Below are 19,330 nucleotides of genomic sequence, written 5' to 3'. Positions count from 1 at the left end.
ACTCCTAATGGCATGTAAAGTATAATGAGGCACTATTAAAGGAAAAACTACTACTGATTTCAGGGGAAGTAAGATAGCAGTGGGAGCTAGGCATGGCATCCATGAGCTCGATATGTTATTGTTATTCTGAAAGCAGGAATTCTCATTTTAGGTGTTCATTTGGGGTATCAAATCTTGTGGTTTTGGTGCTGAAAGCCCTACTTTGAGTCCTCATGGCTGGCTGTATGCAATGGTAAGATTTATTGAAGCCAAACCCAGGAGCATGCTTTAGCTCCAAAACAACAGTGCTAAGTAAAGGACAGTTCTTCACTTGTATGGAAGGCAACTTTCCCTTAAAGAGTTCCAGGCATTGCCAATTCTCTGGCTAACCACACAATTCCTTCCCATTATTTCTTTCAGTTACCACTGAACTCAGTGGGAGGGTTTCACACACACACAGACAATGCTCAAATAAATCCTTGAAAATCCTGCTCGTACCCCATATTAAAGATATAGATAGATAGTCCAAGCCCCATGTGGAGGCTGGAAGTTAAAAGGCGTGAAATAAACCTCAGAAGGCAGCACACAGCCTTTATGGCTTTTACATGGCAGATACTTCACCAAGTCTGCTGAAAGAAAGGTTTTTGAATTACTGATGTTCATAAAAGAATTTCATTGCAGAAAGGGGATATTTTTTAAAATAAAAGACTTACCCGTGGTACTCCTTTTTTCTGCAATGCAACTAAACCCCTAGAAAAGCTCCTGGTGTGGCAGAATCTGCTGCCTAAGCCATGTTGTGCCCTTCTGCCCTTCTGTAGTCTGATCAAACTGGCCCATGCCCACAAAGGCAGAAATTACTTCCATTAATGAGGAGCAGATTGACAGAACATCTTAACACAGTCTAGAAATGTTATTAAACCTCAGCATTGCCCACAGTGCTCACTGTCCATCCCAGGCCAGGGGTATTCTACATCCAATATCAATGGACAGACTATGTCAGTGCTTTATAAATTACTGTCTGAAAAATCCACACAAGGGATGGATGTGTAAAAGGTGAACAGGATGGCAACACAAATTTTAAGGTAAGTTGCTCTTACATATTGTCTACTTTCTCCAAGCTTCCAGCACTGCCTCCCTTCTCTCTGAATATCCCCTAAAATGGTGTATCTGTCTTCCAGTCTTCCATAGCCTGGAACATAACCACTGGCAGAAACACTGTTTCCAGTCTACTTTATTTGCTTACATTTTTTAAAGTAATTTTGGTTTTGTATTTTGGTGCTACTACAACCATTTTCTTTCTATCAAGACAGATCAGTTCCATTTAAAATATATCAGAGAGAGACACCTGTAACTAGTTTTACCTGACTCTATGTACACAGTTACATATACATTATATACATATAGGCATTATATATATATATATACATATAAATATATACACATATATATAAGGCACTGTAAAATGTACCATCACTTCTCCAGGACTGTTTTAATCTTTAAAAGTAGATCATATTTCTTCATATAATTTGAAATGTTTTTAAACAATTAAAAAAATATTTCAGGGTTAGAGATATTGGCTGTGAAATAAGCCTTATGTTAAATTTCAAGTTATTGTGACAAGATGAACAAAACCAATTTTGACAGTAATTCTAATCTATTTATTGTAAAACTGATTCTCTCTTTTTAAAAGACATATTCACCTGTATAAATAGTTTCCTTTGTCTCTCCTTATTATGTTCCAAAATGTGAACCTAAACTTGTCCTGCAGAATGAAAAATAACAACAATGAAAAAATGAAATACAAACTTGGAAAATTTACTCATTATTTAGAGAGAGGAAAACCAAGATTGCTGTAAGTCAAGATATCTTTAAATAAAATGTATTGAAACAGATCACAGCCTTATATAATCCTGCTTGATGTAGGCAACATCCATGGAGCGTGGTGATTACAGTTTGGGCCATTTTATATAAAAGGTAATCTCTGCCACGTGAGGACACAACAGCACACAAATATGACTGGCATTTATAACCAACACGCTTGAATGGATCCTTGCTTAATGCAATTAGCCTATATATGCAAATTATGGCATCAAAAATCCTGCAGCAGCTGCAGGGCTTGGCAGCTGTGTGTGTTGTAAGACAGTCTGACAGATCAAATGGACATATTTCCAAAGACTAGAAACAGATAGACAGATGAAGACAGATTAAGAATTGCGCATGTTTGGGATTTATAAACCCACATGACCTGGACAGAATGTATTCAACAAATACCAATATAAAAATGTTTCCAGTTACTCTGTGGCAGTGATTCAAAACTGTGCTGGCCCACAGGATCCCTATTAACTCCACAACTTAATTAAACAGTACAGAAAACTTCATTTTGTGCCGTTACATGGACCACTTGCTGTGGCCTCCCAAACATGATTCATTGGTCACAACTGGGAGACACTCTTTTAAAGACTCACCATATCTCTTACTCTACCATAGGCATCTTGAAAATGAGATTTAACGTGCAGTTACTTCTTTTAATATTTTGTCAGTTTTGTCCTTTGCACTGGAACTGGCCTTTCCAGTTCTGCTCTTCCAGTTCAGGTTTTGCACAAGTGGAAGTGAGAAATGGCAGCGCACCGTGAACCACCTCAGCAAACGAATGCAGCTGAGGCAGAAACAGACACTTGAAAATACTGAAGTGACTCAAAGGTTTAAAAAATATATATGTATTACGAGAGCCACAAAAAAGGTTACAGACAGAGCTCCACAAAGCCTGCACGGATACATTCCAACAATTCAAGGTGGCAGAACAGGTGAAATACAGACCATAAAAACGGTTCGACATTAACTTTCCAGACTGTCAGAGACAGAAAAGCTTGACCCCATCTTTCCCACACACACAAAAAAATATTGACTATATATATATCTCTCTATATATCTCTAGTCTGGACCACAGATATAGTCCAAAGAAAACCACATTGCAATTTCCATATTAGGCTTGTAGGAGAGTAGGCATCATCTGAGGAACGTCCACTGTAAGGCCCGGGAGGGATCCTCGTGGGCCGAGTTGACACAACATCATGCTTGGTTAGAATTAGAACAGCAACACCCCACAGCTCATGTGCTGCACATGGCTACCAACACAGAGCTCTGTGCAACCCCCCGAGCTGGCTGAACCAAACTGAGTAAATGCATTTGTTTTGCTTAATTAAAAAAAAAAAAAAAACAAACCAAAAACAACCAGATGTAAGATATTAGGGCAGTTCCTGCTATCACCTTTCTTAAAAATTCAAGACTTGAAGACTTCTTTAATGTACTTGCTTACAGACATATTTTGAGACTGTATTAATGATCTTCAGGAAAATATGCCACCCTGAGGCTTTTTTCCTTGTTCACTTCAGGTTATGTCTGCATCCAGTTTTGACATGGGGGCCAAATGCTGGTTGTCTGTCAGTGCAGTATTTGGCCCGGAGTTTCAAAGTCTTTGCTATTCAGACTTTCCTATGAGGTCAACAAACAAAGTAGTAAAAAAAGAAAATATTAAGGCTTCAAGTAAAAATATTTTCTCTCTCTCCCACCCATGTAGTAAGGTACATTTAATTCCATAATACTCAATACATTATACAACTAAAGATATAGAGATCCAACTTTTCAAGGCAGAAAAGTACTACAATGAAAACCTGGAGGCTAAATGGGAGCATATGAACAGGGAACAAACGGATAATAAAATGCAATATGCAATGAAAACTGATGCGTAAACTAAAAACCCTATTGCTCTTTTTTAAATAAGTAATACAATCCACAGTTACAAATAAAAACATGTTGAAAATATTTAAGACTTTTGAAACATGAAATAAGCATGACAAAAATAAAGAAGCTACTTTACAGGATGTGTTAACTCGTGCTGGATTTTCATGGCTGATCCCCACCTACTATAAATTAGAATCAATTAAATGAGCTTTCATGGAGCCACACCAATTTACATAAGCTGAAGATTTGGCCTGCAGTGTCTGTAAAAACAGGGTATCTTGACAGAAGAACTTTACTGCTGATCTGTAAACTGCTTAAAGAGCTATGCTTTAATATGGGCTGGATTCTGCTCAAAAATTAGATTTAATAAATAGGTCCCCAGTCCCACAACAGGAACTATGGAACAGACACTTACATTTATGAGTAAATAGCTGCAGGTTCAGTGCCTTGGATGGAAATGAGGCTGGATTTGCTGCATGCAATCTCCTGTTAACAGTTCTGCTTAGATTATTCTTTCAGAAAATCTGAATCATTTACTCCAGGCTATGTGCACTGAATTAAATGCAAACCTCAAAAGGAAAAAAAAAAACAAAAAAACAAAAACAAACAATACTTTGGTACCATTGTAAACCTATGAAAAAGTTGAATGTCTCTCAACTGTGGGCAAAACTACTCACAAAATACATAATCCTTACTGCTGAACCTGTACTGACACAGTGCATCCTTTTTTTCTCCCTTACCCCTTGTGAACTATGTCAAAATAACCCTGGATATTAGTGCTTTATACACACAATACTGTGTTTAGTCTTACTGAGAAATTCTCTCATGAACTAATGTAGTTAACTTCAAAGGCTCTTTGGCCCTTCAAGTTCCTCAGTAGCTTTTTCATTTATAAATGCAAGAGAAAGAACGATCAAAGAGGAGCATCACTGGGATGCAAATCTCAAATATTACATTGGTGCAAATTTTCAGCCTTGCTTGCATGAATTTCATGTACGTATTCAAAGATACATGATAAAATGTGCCCTTGTCTCACTCCCTAATCCCATGTGTTTCCTACCCCCTCTTTTCCAGGGCTTACATATGGCATACATGATACTTTAAAAACAAGTAATTTTGTGATACTCTATGCACCAGAGTGAATTCCAGTCCTTAAAGAAGTACTGCATCTTCCTGAGGAGCTAACATCAGGGTAGACTGCAGATTAATAACAGTTAAAGATGGAAGAAATCTGTAAGGCCATCTGGTCTACCCCTTGTCCCTACAGACTCACCTCTCACCGAAATTTTTTAATGACTTGTCCAAATACAGTTTGACTGTCCTAAACAGTTTGTTCAAAACTCTGCTTGGAAGACTATTCACTGCCCCTTCCTCTCCATCTTTTCTGCCCCATTCTAAATGTAGACCATTGGTTACCAGTGACAACCCTTGGATTTGCCTTTGGTTTTCCAACTTTTAAGTAACATATTTGTAAAATTATCATACTCAAATTCCACTTCATTGCTTAGCCAGTGGCATGTTTTAGCCCTTCAAATCTTCTCATTAGCCAGCCCATCCAGTTAATATATATTGCTGCATCTATACCTGATCCAGTTTGCCAGCATCCTTCTGGTACCATGGTGCCTCCAACTAAAGACAATGTTTTACATGCCAGTGAGCAAATCTGCACAGAAAGACTATTGCTTCTCTGCTCTGCAACACCAGGCATTTAAAATATCACCAAGGCAATAAAATGCACACTGATTTCTACTTCACTTTCTCAGAACTTTAGCCCACTGCAGATGCATTGCTTTCCATGTTTCTTCCTTCAGGCAACACAGAGCATTACACAGAGAGATGATTAACTTTCTTACGTTCTCTTCAACCTTTGTCTCCAAAAAATAATGTGATATACAAGGGACATAATAACCATGTATTGCAGCAGATGTCAAGATTAATCAAATCAAAATATAAATCGTAACCAGGCAAAATTACGGTCAATATTGGCCTTCTGGAATAATTAACCTCAACATACATGAAAACAAATAAGATATTATGAACACATTCTGAATTGCTACCAAATACCTGGAGAGTGTTCCATTATAGTCAAGGACTGAAAAGGATTTAACCCCTTGAAACAATATCCTGAAAAATGATGGATTTAGATCTCTAATCAAAACTATTCACCAAGAGAACCAGGTGGGAAGTCAAGGTCTTGTATGCTGACTGGCTCAGTGATAAATAATAATTTCTAGTGACTTTGGCAACAGTTGCTCAGGATATTCTTAATTGCACACATGATCTGGCTAGTCAGCATTGGTCCAGATCTCAGTACTTTTGACTTCTGAGGTGGTAACTGAATGGTAAGGAAAAGGAGATAAGGAATAGAGAAATAAAAATCCATTTGTCCCAAAATTAGCTTTGCCAGAGTCCTCATATTTTTGACAAAAGTAATGCACCTCTTTCTTGTTTTTTACGGTAAAGTTGTCTTTAAATCCAACAAAGTAAATGTAGTTTTTTGGAGACAGGAAAAAGAAACCTCAGAATGTTAAATAGATTTGATTGATATTATTTTAAAAAGTTGTTCCCCGGGGGGGGAAAACCCAAATTGAAAATCCTTTGTCTAACAGTATTGAAGACCAGAGGGAATGTGCTAGTAATTAGGCAGACAGAAAATTTATATCCTTTAGATGCACGCTTGGCTCAGTTACACACACTGTAAATTCGACAGCTTATGATAACCTTGCTGCGGGATTACACTGACGGCACCAGGGCAAGGCAGTAAACTCTGTTATTGCCTAAATCCAACAGGTAAGGAGGGTGCAGGGAAAGCAGCTGATGACTGTTTAAAATATGTTTCCATCTGAACATTTCATTTTTTATCTGCTTGGTTTTGTTGCTGGGTCAGAGAAGCCTTTCAAACACAGAGGGAGCAGGAGGTCAGAGTGGCAGATCCTCGCTGGTGTTGCAGTCCTTTTCCGTGGAGACAAACACGCGCACACACACACAGCTTCACACACAGGGAGGCCAATGGCAGACAGGGAGAAGCCGTTGCTATCCTTTCTCCTGCCCCCATCCGGGACCAGGGAGGCTTTTAAAGAAGACACGGTGTCTGCAGCCCAAGTGGCCTTGCCTTGTTCCTTCCCACGAGGAGGAACCTGAGCTGCAGTGCCAGGGGGACAAGGAGAAGCTCCTGCCCAGTGCAGGAACCCTACTTTCCATGTCAGCAGGAAAACAGCAGTTGGTCCTCTGGCTCCTGCCAGACACATCGCTAGCCAGAAGAACTGGGAAGGGGCATGGGAGAACTGACTGATCCTGGCTGACAGAACTGTTTCACAGCACAACTGGTACACAACAGAGTGGTTGGACAGACACACGCACAATGGCTTTAGCGCTCTCTTGCAGGAAGGAATTCCGCTCGGGGGTGGTCTTAGGTCATAGCCAGTTCCCGCCTGTCGGTTCAGGAAGAGTCTGATAGACTGCACAATTTTATTATTCCCTCAAGAATAAGGCTGCAGCTGGTTTTTGGCCAAAAGAGAAAGATGAAAACAGAACAAACCCAAAACAAGAAAAGGAGAGTGGCCGACTGCTGCTGCTCCTTCTTTGTTGTTGTTTGAGTCTTCACAGTGCTCCTAGCTTCATGGCTGGCTGAGTGGATGGCTCTTTGTTTTTAATTCATTTTATTTTACACTGAAATTTCATAGGTTGTTCCACCAACTCCAGACACCTTCTTAACATTTGAGTGTCTAGCAGGGCTGACTGGCGTCCCCTGGGAACTTGATGTTGAACCCAACCTGGCTATTCCTTTTGGCTGTCCATTTATTTTACTGTGAGGTGTCTTCAACTGCATGTCATCCCTGCATCAAAAGAAATATCAAAAGATGCAATATTAGTGACAAAGTGTGATACAGAATGGCTTCATTCAGAATAAACAATTACCCCTGTCACCCTGAGTTCCCAGCATTGCAAAATATTCAAGCCTGGGAGCAAGCTGGTTGAAGCCAGTGCATTCAGTGAAAAGCCACTGAAATGAGAGAATTAATTTGGCCATTAGGGTAGTGGACCACGCCTGAGTAATATTTGTTAATTTAATTACTTGCTTAAATGCTTTGTTGTTCCAAACTAATTGTACAGGCATTTGTAGGACGCAGAAGAGTTTAACTGTTACCACTGCTCACCACTGACCTTACGCCAAACTGTTTTAAAATCAGAAAAAAAATTCTCAGAGAAAACATTTTCCAGTTAAATATCCAGGTAAACACAACTTAGTTGCTCATCTCTGAAACAACTTGTTTGCACTTAACTTCAGGAGATCAACAATAATGGTTCTCCCACATTTCAGCAAGTTTTCCAAAACTGTTGGATAGCAGGAGAGAGAAACCTGGGACCTTAACCAGAGGCCAGCACAGCACAATAAGTACCAGATACAAAGGCAACTTAGATATTTCTGAAGAGCAGCCCTCCATGTCCCAACTAAGCTGAAATACCGCATCCTCAGCAGGATCATGATCTCTTCAAGCTTTGCAAGCTCCATGGCTTCCAGAAATAAAACAGAAGCAGATGCAGTAGCTGCAGCTGAGCATCTTACTCAGGTGGCAGTTGCTGAGGCTTTCAGCACACCAAATCCCTTCTCTCCATGCTTTCTCACAGAAAGGAAGGAAGCAGAAAGCCCTTAAGGTAATATCATGAAGCTCTGTGCTTTTATCAGCAGTTAGGTACTATGGACACTCAACACGGCTAAATACAGACTCTCTATGCCAAGCACCAGGATCTCAGCCTGTTTCCTTCAGTGGAGGGTATGTTGCACAAGTAGGGTCCCAGCTCTGCCTCTGTATCCATGCAATGTCTGGGTCAGCCCCCCTTCAGGCTGCAAAGTAGAACAGTTCCACCCTTTCGTGCGGAAGGGGAGGAATAATCTGCCTCACACCTCGGAAATAATTCCCCAGTTCAGCTATGGCACCGTATCACTATGAATTTACAGCAAAACTGACCACCTGCAGTTCAAGGTACAGCAGAAGTGCAAACATTTTGTCATGATGAGGTTGCTGTGGGGGTGTGACAGAACTGAAGAGCACCCACAAATCTCCCACCTCCCATCATGGCCCACAGCAAACACCTCATCAGGGTGTGCCTCCAGCGCAGCTCCAGCTCCAGCCCTTGCTCGCAAGCAGATTCCCAGTGCTCTCAGCCCCTCAAGCAATACATACCTCTGTGCTCCCACTGACTGCACCTCTGTAATTTCCACAGTGTTTACGAACGACACAGCCTTCGGGCCTCCGTAAGAGGGTGACCTAGGCATCCCTGTGGGGGACGATGGGGCCTGGTGGCCTGGGGATTTGTAGGAGCCATTGCTCACCCTGCCCTGTAGTGCTTGATGGGACTGCACATTATTATTGGCTAAATCAGCTTGCAGAGAGGTTGTGGAAGTCCTTGGGGCTCTTGTCATTGCACTTGAGAGTGAAGACACTGAGGACTGCAGTATAGGGTTCCTTGTGCTAAAGCTGGTAGCAGCCATCAGATTGTCCCTGGATCCGTATCTCATGGCCATGCTGCGTGGGTCTTCCGAGAGCGTGCTCACTTGCTGAAGGCTGTAGGAGCTGGGCGTGTCATAGACACCTGAGTCTGCAAACACCGAATCAGGGTGCGAGTGGAGGAGCTTCTCCCTCTCTTCCATCTCTTTCCTCTCCTGGATGGATGCCATAATTGTCTTGGAAAGGTTATCATAGCGCACCGGGGAGGGGTCTCGCTGATGCGGGGCTGGGCTGCCCAGCACCGGGCTGAAGCTCTGCGGTGGCTGGCGCTGCAGCTCGCTGCCCCGGAGGTGGCACATTTTGGCTGACAAATATGGGGAGTGGTACCCAACAGAGCTGACTGCAGAATGGGCAATGCACTTCCTCCCCGAGGGAGACATGGGGTTCAGCAAACTGTCATACGAAAGACTCCCATTTCTGTTTGACAGGGAATTGGGAGAGAAGATGCTTTTGTAAGGGGTGGAAGCCGCTCCTTCAGACTTCATTGGATGAAGGGGCACTTTGTCTGTCCCTCTCCTGCCAGCAGATTTCAGGCTCAGGGATCGTGAATTGATGGCAAAGGAATCTATCTGGAGTGGGGAAGACTGATAGGTCTTGTGGAGGGAGCTCTTCCGGTAGCTGGGGATGTCCAAGCTGGGTTCGGACTGGTAATCAAGGCTCCTGCCATCCTCTTCTATCAGAGCCCCTTGACTGTGTCCCTCCTGCAAGGTGATCTAAAACAGAGGTGAGTATGAGAAACAGAAGCCAGTGACATGTAAGTACAGGTTTTTTTTCTTGGTGAGTGCATGGGAAGAACAGAGCTGAAGGTCTTCCCTCTGACTGTCAGCCCAGGTTCATTACAAAAAAATCTCCTGACTCCTGTTCCACATATGGATTAGCACCTTAGAAGCAAGGAGGAGTTATTCATAGTAAGTGCTAAATAACGTTGACAGTAAAAAGTAAGTTAATACATGGACAGTGAAAACACTGAATGAGACCCAAGCTGAGACTCAAGTCTCAGTCAAGGTAAATCAGATTGTTATCTGATAATACTGCCCTTGGAAAAAGCACTGCACTTCACGTTTTCTACAAATAGCTCTTGAGTTGAGGGATGTCTGGTCTTGTGTGCTGAGACAGAAATACTTTGAGCTTCATTTCAACACGCTGGGGACCAGCACACTCTTATCCACTCTACTCTGCACTATGAATATTCAGTAATTCTGAATTTCTGGTCATAGGTCTTCAAAATTAGGCACTTAACCTTAATTAAAGCAGAGAGACTCCTTCCCACCATTTAGACAACTAAATGAAGCAATTTTATCTTTTTTATTGCCTATGTAGGAGAAAGTGGCCACATCAAAAAAGGAAACAAAGCCCATAGTTTATTTATGTGCTCTGAAAATAGATAGGACTTTACTTTGTTTTACTCTGTGAAAATTGCTCAGAGTTCTGTTCACTTAAAATGCCATTCTGTGCTAAGCAAACAGTTTTCACTGTTATTTTTAAGGAAGAGTTTGCCACAATGCACAATAAATTGGCTACACTGGCTCTGCAAACAGAGAGTTATTATCAATCACATATTTAATCAGAAATGCAGTTGGCACAGCTTGTTCTTTAGTTTCTTTTAAAGGAAAACTATTGAAAAAAATAAATGGAATAACAAACCCCGGGTTTATTGTGGATGTTTTTAAAAAGCTTTTTTCTTTCAGCTAGAAGATAGAGAAATATGCAAAACAGCTCACTCTCTTCTAGAGCATGGTGCTAAATTTGGCCTTCTCTGGAAAAAGGAGACCAAGTGACAGCCTGTAAAGGAGGATGAGAGCAATGACGTAGCTTTTAAGTATATTTGTGCTACTTATCCTTTTGTCCCAATGCCTCTTTCCTAGCAGCTTTCACTGCTCAAAAGCAGAATTACACTGTCAGGCTGAAGAACTGATACAGAACAGACACCCTGGCATTCCTCATACAGCCCAGCCTCTTTCCCTCTGTGCCTCCTACTTAGGCTTGGCAGACAAATCCATGCCTTCCTATCAGCTCACCACGTGAACCCCATTTTATGATACTCCCCGTTGACCACTAGAGAGTTGTGACTACTATAAAACTGAACAAGTCCCCAGAGCTTGTGCACCAGTCAGCAACAGCAACAGCACTGTTTTGGGTTAGGATTGAAACAGCAACCCTCAGAGTGAAGGTGCTGTTCCCTGTTGTCATTTCACAGCACTGCCCAGTCCTGGCCTAATTAGAACCTGCCCTGTATCTATATTGCATCTCTGGATGAACACAACAAGCCTACCTTCCTTGGCTCTCTGACTTTTGTCATTATGACTCAGAATGCTGTGGCTTCCACAGCTCAAAATTGCTAGATGATGCCTGTAAATAGAGTATTTTGAACTGGATGTCAAGCCATTTTTCATGTAATAAAATGAAAATGATAGGATATTAAACTTTTTGGACGCAGTGAACACACTGTTGTTCTTGTGTTCCCTCTCATAAGCCACTCGTTTCTTCATTAAGTGGACAAATCCAGAGAATAAGATTTACCATTACTGCAGCAAGACTAAAACTTAAACTTGGTCATAGCTGGAATTCCACTATCTATCACCATCTTTCTTTTCAAAATGAGAAGGATTCAGGAAAAGCCTTCCTTGTCATATAAGGAACATTCTGTCTTATTACAGTGTTGCTACAGTCAATTGTTTTTATCTACCATATTTTCCTTTCCTTACTTCTTTCATAATACTCCTTCCTATAACCTCCTTCTTGTTATTCCAGGAGTGATACTGAAGGACCTGATGAAATTAATTTTGAGAAAACTGCACTGTGTGTGTGGCCTGTGTTTTTTAAGGGTGTCTCCACTGGTGCGAGAAGACTTGGACACCTATTGCCAATATACAAGTTAGACCAGTGATTTTCCAGATACTGTTCTCAGGTCTTGGGGGCCAAGGAATATTTGCAATAAATCCATGAGAAATAAGTTTCCTAACTTCTAAGCAAAAGAGAAAACTGTCAAAATTCCACAGAAAATCTGTCTAATTGTTCGGACCTCAGTGTTCTTCATAGGTGAAAATGATGCCAAGAGTTAGGAAGGTGTTTTTTTTTCCATATAATCCAAATGCACTGAATAGGTGCTAAGGAAGGTCAAACATAAACATGAGGAGTTTTCTGTTAATTTTCACTAAAATATCTCTTGGGATGCTTTAAAAGTTCTTTCTATTTTGCAAGCTGACATCTTAAGGAATCAGTGAGTACACTGAGTGTTGGCTAAGGGAAGCACTCAGCATGCCCAGCTCTCTCTGAAGGGAATGTGAGGTGGCACCTCTGCCAGGAGAAGCCAACGGGAGGTGACACTTCTCAGCACCCCAGGATCAGGCTGAGACACTGCAGCAGCAGCAGTGCACGCCTGGCAGCGGGACAGACGTGTCAGCAGGGGGAAGCTGTGAAACCAGACACGTTTCCATAAGGAGCACAGTGAAAATAATACACTGCCACACAACAGTGCCAAGTGTTGTTATTTACTTTTACACTCTGGCACTCACTGGAGCCCTGCAGTGAATTCCTCCTCAGCTCCACAGTGCCTGGCGCTAGCTGGGAGCAGGAACTCGCGGGCTCGCTCACCTGCTCGGCCGTGGCGTGGTAGTGGACTTTGGGATTGTTGCTGAAAGCTGGTCGGTATTTGTACATGGCAGGAGTGGGAGGGCTGATGAGTTTGGGTGAGAGGCCACCTTCTGCAAAAGAAAAAAAAAAGTACTTTCTATTAAAATGTGTGTGGTCAGAAAGCTGTCGGCCATAATTCCTTGCCATCCATCGTGCTCTGCAAACGGAGCTGTTCTGGAGAGAATAGAACTTGCAGTACTTTTGTGTAGCATTCCACCAAAATCAATGGGGTCCCTATGGCAGTAACAGCACATTGCTGCCAGATCAGCCATCTACAGAGAAGAAGAAACAAGACACAATATATTGAGTGGGATGATATGTTTTGGTGAGCAGAAATTTTGCCTAATTTGAAATACTAAATGTTTGGGTTGAATCCAGCAACTAGTTCCGTCTGAAAAAAAAAGGGTTTTTTAATAGTATCAAAGCATAAAGTTCACATTCTTACAAATGAAATAATTCAGTCTGCAATGCCTAAGAATTTCGTGCCTAATTCAGTCTGCAATGCCTAGCATTTCTGATTCCTTAGTCAATTATAATTAAAAAATTGATTTAAGGGGTTTAAAAGAGTTTATAGAAGTTGCAAAACTGACATGAAAAATTCAACCTAGGCTTGAATAAACCACTTCAAGCTGGCTTTTCTCTCCCTTTCCTGCTGCTAATTCCCCTAGTCTGGAAATCTTATAAATAGAAAAAAATCCTTCACCCAGATCCCATGTTTTGAAAGAATACATGAAACATTTTGAAGAGGCTAAAATAGTTTCTTATAAATAAAAATAAAATACTGATCATGCAACTATACCTTCACTGGTGCCCAGCTGCCCTTTTAGCTCAGAGTACTTGCTTGGATCTCCTTTGGGTGGGAGAGTTGGTTGCACATCCATACTCTTATCCTCCAGACCTTCCAGGCTGATTTTAGACTGAAAATGATCCCAAAAAATCAATCACTACATGCAACTTGGTTAAATAACAGCATGTGGCAGAGTGCTGGATGTACCAAAGAACCAGAATGACCTATACCTATAATGACAAACAGGATTCAGCATCCACTGCAGGCAAGGACTGTCACATGTAAAATTAGCATTGTCATAACCAGCCAGTAGAATTTTAAATGCACTATCCTGGTCTGCTTGGCAGGCTAAGTACTATAATCATCATGCTAATTAATATGTGGTAAAAGACAATAGTGCTTTCTAGCATTTTTCAGCAACTTTCCAGGTAGCTCTCAGCAAGTGACTATCCAAAGTTACTTCCAAAGGAAGGAACTATCCACAAAAATCTTGCAAGCTGGCTTCGTTTGAATCCACCACTTTTTATGGGACTAAATAAATCCTTCTCTATTACTCATGCCAGGAGAAACTGAAAAGAGGAGAGAACTCAGCTTCTGAGTCAATATTCCTTGCCCTGGCCCACAAGCCTTCCTGCAGCCTGGAAGCTCAGAACATTCTTTGAAGCAGAACAGCTGACCTGGTCTGGTGGTACAAGAGTTCATTAAAATTAATTTGAACACCAAGAGGTGACAGCTCTTGGGACAGAAAATAACTACTGCAAAGAACAGGCAACTCTTCCAAAAGAAGCCCAGAGGGATTCCATGCCAGAGCTGCCTGTTACTGGATCAAGAGCTGCTGTTACTGACCCTGCGTTACTTTCAGAGCACGAAGTATGTGACAAGGACTCAAACTCCAGCTTCTGCCTCATCTCAAAGAGATTTGTCAATGACAGACTCATTCCCAGGCTTGATAATGCTCAATCCATGCCCTCCAAAAGCAGAGCTGGGAGATTTCCTCACCTTGCTGCGGTTGAGGTTGGCTTGGATGCCGTTGTCGCTGATCTTCACCGTGATCTGTCGCTCGGACAAGTCCGGTCTCAGGAAAGGAGGCTTCACACTCACAGCTTGCTTCTTCTTGGGCTCAACCACGTACCTGATTAATTGTGCAACAGTCATCATTAAAATAAACAATAACCTAAGAAAAGGCTTAAAAATCTTCCCACTTCCAGGTTGTGATTTAAGAATGTGTCAGAATCTAGGTAAGAACCTCCATTTATTTCAGTGAATGAAAGCAGCAGTGAATGAATTAAGCAGCAATAAAAAAAATAAATTAGTGAGCAAAAGGAGAAGATGCATTAAGAAAATCAGCAATTTTTAAAGCACTAATGGACAAGAGAACAAAGAGAGCAAGAGAGACCTGCTACCAACAGAAGTGACTGACTACATCATCCCAGGTAACATGAAACAGCTGCCCTGTGGTGGGAGTCAGTGACTGGGGAACAAGACCCAGCACATGGGGAGTTACCATGGAGAAGATGATGTGCTGCCAGTTCTAACTTACCACATGGTGACTTGTTTCTGTAGCATGTTTAGTGTTAAAATAAATGGAGGTAAAAGAGACTGCCAAGTCTACAGGAAGCAAAAAATCTAAGAGGAAATGGCTGATTTTAGATATCTAATTTCCCTCCAGTGGAATAGAATTCTCTAAGTGCAATTGGCCAGTGTCTGTACAATGCCTAAATGTTAATACACACACCAGCTTTCTCTGTTTTATGTAGTGAACAGGACATTCTAGTAGTGATGGCTCAGGGACCTTCAATATACAGAACAGTCTGACCAGGTCTTCCCGAACACAAATGTTCTGCTCGTTACAATTCTGTGAATAGCCATGATGATAGAACTCACAACCCCTCTCGGAACACAAGTCACAAGTGTCTCACAGCATTTAATACCCAGCGCTTCTATCCACCTTGACCTGATTTCCATGTTTTGGAAGGTCTGAGAAGCAGCTACTCCAATGTCTTTAACACATGTAACAGTCCTTTAGGAATTATTTGTTGTATAAAAAAAGAGGAAAAAAAAGGCAGATAAGAGTGTCAGGGTCTGGAATTGTTCAACACCCCAAAAAGGCTCAAATAAGTCTTGTAGTAAGATTATGAACATGTTTGCAGGCTGGACAGCTCAGCACCTAGAATTATTTATAATCCATCTGATCTACTGCATTAAGATCCCGATTTCAAAATGTGAAACGATAACTCCATTTCCCCAAAAATAGAAAGCCATAAATAAAATCTCAAGTTTCATGATGTAGATCTCATTGATAATCTGTTTTATGATAATGAAAGTGCCAGTGAGATTGAAAACCACAGCAGCCTTACATTAGATTTAAGTCTTAAGGAGAAAGGGTGATTTTTAGCATCCTTCCTTCTCCCTAGCAGACTGGACATTGCCTGTACAGTGTAAGAAGTAGTGTGGGCAATATATACATATGGATATTTACCTTGTTACCAAAATCCTGGATAAACAAGCTGGTGCAGACAAGGGTATGAGCTCGACAAAATTTGACAAGCTCATTCCAAAAAAGTATTTCTGCGATAAGGGTGGTAAATTACAGGTTACAGCCATGCAACAGGGAAGCAGCTATCATAGAGCTCTACCTTCAGGACTGTTTTGCTTTGCTTTCCTCTTATTCCATCAATGATGCTTGGTTTGTGAGCCCAGCCAAGCACATTTCTCCCCCTGTCCCAACAGGGACTCTTGCTTCCTCATTCCCAGCTGAGAGCATTTCTCTTACCTGGGAGCCAAGGGGCTGCAGAGCACATGTTCCACGTTTCCACAGCATCCACGGGTAAAAGGATTCACTCCCCCACGGAATTTCCCTGTCACCTGGAAACATGTTCAGGACAGTGCTCAAACCTCTGGTTATATAAAAGTCATCATCCAAACCTCAGAAAGCCAAGAACAAGTCTGACCCCTCTGTCCTTCCCAAACAGATAGTTTTTCTCTGAATGCTGCACTTTTTCACTCCAGCTGTAACACACCACCTCTGTCAGCTAATTCCAGCTAGGAGGCACTCAACTCAAGATCCTTCCCAAAAGGACATTGCTGAATGTGACTGGATTTCAAAGTGATGTGTTCACCTCTCCATGCTGCTCCTGCCCTGGATTTGTGTCTGCTCCCAGCCAGACATCCTGTTTGAGTCTCTTTCATTCCCATCACTTCCCCTCCTCTGCCTTGGCGAGTCCCCTCCAAACCAACAGCAAAGCTGAATCGACGTTCCCAAATGCTGGATGAGAGCAATGTTTCCTCTCTCTCAGATCCCATCCTGAGCTGCAATCAGTACAAACCACTGCCTTATGTGGGAGGGTGCCAGGAACTCCCTGGTGATTACAATGTTTGCTTGTAAACGAGCAGGTTTAATAAAAGCCAAGCCTCATTAGACTGGCGGGATCTATTCAAGGCTTCATAAGCATTATAAAGAGTTTGTACTCTACAGGCACATGCTCAAAAGTCACCATATGGGGATAAATACCAATAAAGCCAGGGAGATTAATAGTGGTTGCCATTAAAAGCATTGCTGTTGCTGTTGTTTGCAAGTAAAGCATTTTAATCAGCTCATAGTTCTGATCTAGCAACAAGTTTACAGAGCGCCAGAAATACTTTAATAACTTGCACATAAAATAACAACATTAAATGATTCTGCAATATATTATGCTGGCCTTGTTGATATAACATAAAGCTCTTTAAGAGGCCGAGAGAGAGGCTGGAAATTCTGAGATTTGGAAGAGCAACCTTTTGATGAAAACATGGGCCTGGGACATTTGGCACATCTGCATTCAATCCTAGGCTCATGCTGAATTGTGCCAGATGCTGGCAAAGTATTTCATATCTCTGTGCCCATTTTCTCAAACACAGTATGAAAATAAAATTTCTCCAACTCACAGATTACAGTACTAATTATATCAGTTTGGTTTCTAAAGTAGTTTGAAAATCACTGCTAGAAAGCAGTCTAAGAAGGAAGGGTATTTATTTACTCTATTCAGAAACTAAAAATACCAGAATATGAGCAGATGTTGGGTTATGGGTTATTTTTATTCCATAAAAGAATTTCAGAGGCATTCAGAAAGCTCAGAAACATCTAAACCCAGCCACTATGCACTTTTCAATCACAGTCTGCCTACTGTGAATGCTCAGAACTTGCAAACTCCAGAACGAATAAACACCAAAATTTACAGTAAAAACCCAAAAATGTCTGTACCACTGGCCTATAAAATGTACTGGGAAAACAGAACAAGATGAGCTGAGCACATTGCAACTGCAAAGCTGACAGTAGATAACTACCAGTGTGAGAAAAGAGAATCAGCACTGAGACTGCAGGAGAAAAGAGAATGTTTTAGAACAGTGGCAAAGCCAGGAGCAGATCTCATATCCATCTCTCCTGGTCTGGTGCTCTAATTACTTAGATATGCTTCCTCTGAAAGGACCTCAGGGCTGGGAACATCCATCCTTTCAGTTACAGATAACCCCTACATATGACTAAGCAGAAATTAAGACCAGATTATATTTAATTTTCAAAATGGCATGGGAAGATGTAATAAATCTCAAGTGGTTTGGTAGCTCAGGAAACCAAACCAAGCTAGAATACATTTTCCAATGGTTATTTTGATCACAGAAAAATCCTCAACTTTTCTAAATTCTTGTGCAGTCACAAACATATGAAGTTAAATTTTACATTTTTTGAAAGTTAAATTTTTCCTTCTTTTTCAGCCTAAAATTTTCATGGAGAGTTTTTATCACTGCACAAAGACGAGCCTAAGGCAAACCACAATTTGGGCTATGAGATCAAAATGCCTTGTGTTTCATGCTACTATTATTAGCACTATCAAATCTAATACTTGGCCAAAATTAATTTTAAAATGAAGAGCAGATGATTCTGAGCAGGACAGAGAAAAGCATTTGAAGATGACAGCTATGGAAGCTTGCTTTGTTCAAAGGCCATGTTAGGCAACTGTTCAGGATGACTTCAGATTCCTTGCTTATGTAAACCTCCCACACTCTTCTGGATAAGAGTTTTTATTGTCTCTTGTGGGATGGAGACAATGTCATCTCAGTTTACGAAGGCCTGGCCTCAGACAGATGTTTTCATCACTCACAGCCTGCCCAGGAGCCAGACAGCTCCACAGCATGGAGCCAGCAGCCCCCAGGACAGCCAACACAGCGCAGTGGGAGCTGCAGAGCACCCATGGGGGCAAGGGCAGCAAAAACCCATCTGAAAAAAACCCCAAACCACAAGGGAAAAGAAGTATGGTGGGGAAAAATGTGAAAAAAACCCAGATGTGAGGGGCACTTTGGAGCTGGAGCTGTGGAAGGGTAAAGCATTGGAATGCACAGAGTTCACGAGCCTTGGGATGAGGGCTGAGACCAGTGTCACACCTGCAAACTGTCCTTGGGGTGGCAGGGACCTGCTATTGATCCCATCACTCTGATCTCTACCAGCCACACCAAGCCATTAATGTGCACATGAATGCAGGTCTGCATCAACCACAGGGACTGTGGGTCATGGACACTGAGCAACTGCAGGGGAACTGGAGTTTTACAGCCTTTTTGGCACAAGGTGTCATGTTGGAACTTGGTTTGGAGAAGCAAAGCAAGTTGGGTCCAACAGCACTGTGTGTGTGTGTGAGTTCATTTGCCTGAGAAC

The 19,330-nt window shown here is 41.7% G+C and overlaps 1 protein-coding gene across 5 annotated transcripts in view; it reads right to left on the bottom strand.

Annotated features, from left to right (window-relative positions):
• Positions 1-897: 897 nt before the first annotated feature.
• ZDHHC8 (zinc finger DHHC-type palmitoyltransferase 8) overlaps positions 898-19,330 on the bottom strand; it is a 112,457-nt gene continuing 94,024 nt past the window's right edge. For 3 of the 5 annotated variants that reach the window (XM_038151951.1, XM_038151953.1, XM_038151952.1), the window contains 6 exons: positions 16,424-16,515; positions 14,650-14,782; positions 13,663-13,780; positions 12,825-12,934; positions 8,907-9,943; positions 898-7,556 (listed from right to left, as the gene is read on the bottom strand). In XM_038151951.1, the coding sequence (XP_038007879.1) occupies positions 7,385-7,556; positions 8,907-9,943; positions 12,825-12,934; positions 13,663-13,780; positions 14,650-14,782; positions 16,424-16,515 (1,662 nt within the window). In that variant the 3' untranslated portion in view covers positions 898-7,384. The remainder of the gene's footprint in view (positions 7,557-8,906; positions 9,944-12,824; positions 12,935-13,662; positions 13,781-14,649; positions 14,783-16,423; positions 16,516-19,330) is intronic. The other 2 variants (XR_005258726.1, XR_005258725.1) reach the window with 2 other exon arrangements.

The sequence above is a fragment of the Motacilla alba genome, chromosome 15 (assembly GCF_015832195.1).
Source record: "Motacilla alba alba isolate MOTALB_02 chromosome 15, Motacilla_alba_V1.0_pri, whole genome shotgun sequence".
Lineage (NCBI taxonomy): Eukaryota > Metazoa > Chordata > Aves > Passeriformes > Motacillidae > Motacilla > Motacilla alba.
Note: the sequence above shows the minus strand (reverse complement) of the source record. Positions and strands in the feature narration are given on the sequence as shown.